The 4,575-nt window shown below is 68.3% G+C and overlaps 1 protein-coding gene across 1 annotated transcript in view; it reads right to left on the bottom strand.

Annotated features, from left to right (window-relative positions):
• MX1 (MX dynamin-like GTPase 1) overlaps positions 1–4,575 on the bottom strand; it is a 14,946-nt gene that overhangs the window by 5,442 nt on the left and 4,929 nt on the right. The window contains exons 5-9 of the mRNA XM_004675557.2: positions 4,418–4,572; positions 3,771–3,909; positions 2,314–2,512; positions 1,619–1,697; positions 110–232 (exon numbers count right to left, since the gene is read on the bottom strand). Of these exons, the coding sequence (XP_004675614.2) occupies positions 110–232; positions 1,619–1,697; positions 2,314–2,512; positions 3,771–3,909; positions 4,418–4,572 (695 nt within the window). The remainder of the gene's footprint in view (positions 1–109; positions 233–1,618; positions 1,698–2,313; positions 2,513–3,770; positions 3,910–4,417; positions 4,573–4,575) is intronic.

Here is a 4,575-nt window from a genome sequence, read left to right as displayed (position 1 = left end):
CCCCGCCCACAGCCCCGTCCCTTCCTGGTGCTGAAAGCCAGAAGGGGCGGTCAGCGCAGGCTGAAGGCCGCCGCACGGTGGACCGGCCGCACGCGGCGGCGGCACTCACGTCTATCAGGAAGAACAGCTTCTCGCTCTCCCCCTCGGGGATGTCGGTGCCGCACTTCTGCAGCTCGGCGCTCACGTTCTGGTGGTTCTCCTTCACCTGGCTCTCTAACAGCGGCAGAGATTTCTGGGCAGAGAGAGGGAGAAATGCGGGCGGCCGATGCAGACGCGTGGCTGCTGGCGCGGGCGGAGGCCCCGCGCGCCGCCAGGACCTGAGCGCCCAGCGGCTCCCCCAGCCTTCCTGCCCGGCAGCCTGGCCGCCCCTGGCCCCGCAGGGGAGCGTGGGGGACACCCTCGCCCCGGGCCCCCTAGCTCCCAGCAGGGAGCCGGGAGGCCGGGGAGTCACCCGCTGGCGCGGGGCGCCGGACACGCAAGCTCAGCTCGTCATGCTGCGAGAAGCGACTGGGCTCGCGGCCCGGGGGCCTCTCCCACCGCGGCAGCCTCCGCAGCTTCCCGCTCAGTGCCAGGGCGCCTCTGTTCTTTCGTTGCTTTTTTCAGTGGCCCGGTTGATTTCATGTGCTGCTTTTCTTTTTTTGTCAACAATTTATTGATGCACACAAGAACTGGGGTGCTGGCCAGAGGTGGGGGACAGGGCGGGGAGCAGGACAGGCGGTCCACTGAGACCACGGCTGAGGGGCGGCGGGTGGCCGGAGGGGCGGCTGCGCCCTGGGGCCCCTCCTGGCCGGGTGGCACTGGTGCTCAGGGGCTGCCGCAGCGTCCCAGCGCTGAGCCTCACCCCTGCTCCCCGGGAGGCCGCTTGTTCTCTTTCATCAAGCCGCACTGGTGGGCAACACCGAGTGACCAGAGGCAGGGCGCGGCCCTCCAGCGGTGCATCACCCCCACCCACCACCAGCCCCCACCGTCCTCCGCACCAGCAGCTCCTTAAGCTACAGGTAGTGAGGACATGGGGAAGTCAAGGCAGGCTGGCGCGAGGCACCCAGGGGTTACCCCGGCCTCCCGTCTCTGCCTCCCGGGGCACAACAGGAAACCGTGCGAGGAAGCTGCGTAAAGGGCAGAAGTGACAGCAGGAGCCCTGTCCGGACGGAGTGGGGACAGGGTCTCTTAGAACTCTCTGGAATGGGGCCTCCCGGGGCGGGGGGGGCGCTGGGAGGGGGAGTCTCAGCTGTCAGCTGGCTGCGGCCCCTGCAGCCCAAGTTCCATCCCCGGCCTGGAGGGACCCAGGGTGCAGCAGACCCTCCTGTCTCCCCGCTGCCCCCCTCAGCAGCGGGTTTCAGGGGATCCGCCTGCCCTGCTCCCCACTCTGTCTGGTGAGTCATCACCCCCACACTTGTGGCCCACACCCCAGTTCTTGTGTGCATCAACCAATGAAATAAATCTTAATGAAAACCCCAGAGGGTGGCCCTGGCGGCCCACCAGCCGTGGCCTTGTTCTGTGGGCAGCTCCGTGGGGGCACCGGCGCTCACACCCGCCCCTAGCAGAAGCCGGGCTACGCGGAGGCCGCCGGCAGGGGCAGCTGGGGTGGGGCGGCGCCTGGGAGGGCAGCTGGGCTTACAGAGATGTGCCTGATGAGCTCGGAGGTCAGCCGGTCGGCCAGCTTGGGGATGGAGGCCCTTCCTTCCTCCAGAAGCTGCCTGTGGGGGAACACAAAGCCCACGCCCACCTTGACGCCCAGGAAGCTGGCGTCAGCGCCGTGGGCCGTGTGACTGGCGGGCGGTCGTGGCCAGTCCCCATCACGGTCCGGGAGGAGCTCGGCCATGGCTACGGCGCCAGCGCTGGACACCAGCCTGCAGGGTCTTTCTGACGAGACAGCCATCACCCACAGCCCATGCCCTGTGGGGGACTCGGGCATGGCCCGCCGCCCTGGCACCTGCACCATCGGGACACTCGCATGCTAGACACTGGCGGGGACACGCTGCCCCTGGACAGGCGGCCACCGCGACGCGCGCGTCGAGGGCCCGTCCCCCCGGCCCAGTGCGGGTGCTCCCGGGAGGCCTCTCAGGGCTCCTTACGATGAAGGCTGCGCGGGCTAGTTCCGCCTCCCCCAGGTGCGCACCTGGGTGGGCAACGCTCACACCTGCGCCTGTGGTCAAATGCCCGCAGCAAGAATGCGCTGTGGGAGCCACTGGAGGCCACGGAGGCCGGCCCACCCCGCCCCCAGCTGAGGGCCATCCAGACGGCCCCCACGGGGCGCCCGCCCCTCCTCCAGCTCCTGTTCCCTGCACCCCACCCCCCACGGAGCCTACGCACCTGAAGTGGGGGTGCTCCTCGAAGAAGGCCTGCTCCTTCTGCAGCGCCTGGGCCAGGCTCAACCGGTCCTGGATGTCCTTCTGGCCCCGGCATTTGACGATCATGTAGCCCTTCTTCAGGGGGCAGATGAAGTTGCGGATCACGTCCACCACCCTGTCTTCCGTGCCTCTGTCCACCAGGTCGGGCTTGGTCAGGATTCCTGCGAGCAGCGACTTCCGTCAGATACCAGAGCCCTCCCTGCTCACCCGGAGCCTGGGCCGCCCCGAGCCAGGGGAGCCGCGCGCGCGGCCAGACGCCCGCCCCCCGCCTACGGGCGTGCAGTCCCGCTCTCAGGCGAGACAGCTCCTGGGGTGCCTTCCGCTTTCCTCCTGCACGCGGGTGCTCGTGCTGCCCGGCAGGGGCCCCACCGAGGCGCCCAGCACGGCGCAGCCACCAGGTGTCCAGCCCCTCCGCGCCCCCGGGCAGCTGGCATCCCTAAACAGCCGCCCAGCAGGGCCTGGCCCCTGGCAGAGGCAGGGCCCGCCCGGCTCACCTGGACCATCTGTGGGGCCCAGGTGAAACCAGAGCCCCAGGCCAGGCGCGGGCCCCCGCACAGGGGCCTTGCGCTACACGGTGCTGCGGGACCTTGCACCCTTCAGCCCTGACCCTGAGGCCAGGCACGCCCTGGGGTCTGCTGGCTCGGGCTGGCCACAGCACAAACGCTGAGCCCCAGCAGGCCACCGTGGGGCGCCGGAAGGCGGAAGGGCAGGTCTGAGGGCGCGGGCACCGGCTGCCCCCACCCACACGTCTTGCAGCGCGTGAACGTGAACGGCCTTTTGCCTGCGTCCAGCCTCAGCCTGCCTGCTGCTCACAGCTGAGTGCAGATTTTCACATCAGAGTTACGACTGCAACACGCCGGGGGGCCCAGCTCAGGGGCCCGAGCTCACTCACCAGCGTGCTCCCAAGCTGCCGACCCTCCACAGCGTTCCATCTCCGAGATGGACGCCCCTCCCCGTAGGTCCCTGCCCTCCCCCGGCCCTAGCCCTGTGCTTTGATTCTGACGATTTGACACATTTGCAGGACCCTGCAGCAGTCACCCTCTGTGACTGGCTCACTTCACTCAGCAAGTCTGAGGTCGCAGACCTTGACAGGCGTCAGTGTTCTTCCTTTGCAGGGCTGTATACTATTCCACGGTGTGAACGGACCCACATAGTCTATCCACCCACCTGGACACAGGGCTTACTTCTACCTCAAAGGTATGGACTTGTTTTCTGGGCTTGTCCCACCCGGAACCACTGTGCCCTGTAAGGAGCTCCGTGGCTGGCAGAAGCTAAGACATGGCCTGCTTCACTGAGCCTCCCTGGGCCCACGCCCACTCCTTTCAGGTCCAGACCTGGGAGTAAACCCGCCTCCTGGGTGTGCGCTGAGGGCCAAGGGGCGCCGCTGCACCGCCCTCGCACCGAGGGTCGCCCGCTCACCCAGGGTCCGGTCGCCGTCGGGGTCCACCTCCCGCGCCATGCTCAGCGCCTCGGTGGTGGCGATGTCCACGTTGCAGGGCACCACCACCAGGTTGATGGTCTGCTGCCGCTGGATGTACTTCCTGATGAGGGCCTTGATCTGGGGAGGCGAGCGGAGACCGAGTGAGCGCGACAGGCCTGGCCACAGAGGCCCTGGCGGCCCCGGCGACGGCCCCAGCCTCCTGCCTGCTGGCCCTGCCCAAGCCCGGGTGCGGAGAAACCAAGGTCCCTGCAGGGGCCACAGCACCCCGGGGTCGGGACACTTGAGGCTCCAGCCTCTCCCGGCCTCCTCGGACCTGACATCGCTGGTTTGGTGGAACCACGATGCCAGAATCACTTGATTTTTCCTGAAATCTGTGATCCAGAGGGCAGTGGATGTAGAAATTGCCTCTTGCCACGTAAACCCCAGCCCGGCCCTGCCAGCGTAGCCCGCCACGGGGGCACCGTGCAAACCCACCGCCGGTAGGTACTGAACGCAGACGCAGTCTGCCCTGCTGGCCTCGATCGCTCCAGATGCTGCGTCCAGCCGGGTGGGGAGGGCCCCGCTCCACACCTGTGTCCACAACTCACGGTCGCCCGCCACAGGGCTGGGCTGCGCCGGGGCTCACCTGCTCCCCGATGTCCTGGGGCTGGTTCCCCACGGCCACCCTGGTGATGCCGGGCAGGTCGATGAGGGTCAGGTCCGGGACCTCGGGGGAGCTGACCTCCAGGGTGATGAGCTCGTGGCTGATGCCCAGTCCATCCCCAGCGATGACGGCCTGGGCTG

Source organism: Condylura cristata, unplaced genomic scaffold, assembly GCF_000260355.1.
Source record: "Condylura cristata isolate star-nosed mole 26May11 unplaced genomic scaffold, ConCri1.0 scaffold00003, whole genome shotgun sequence".
Taxonomy (NCBI): Eukaryota; Metazoa; Chordata; class Mammalia; order Eulipotyphla; family Talpidae; genus Condylura; species Condylura cristata.
This window is presented reverse-complemented; position numbering and strand designations above follow the sequence as displayed.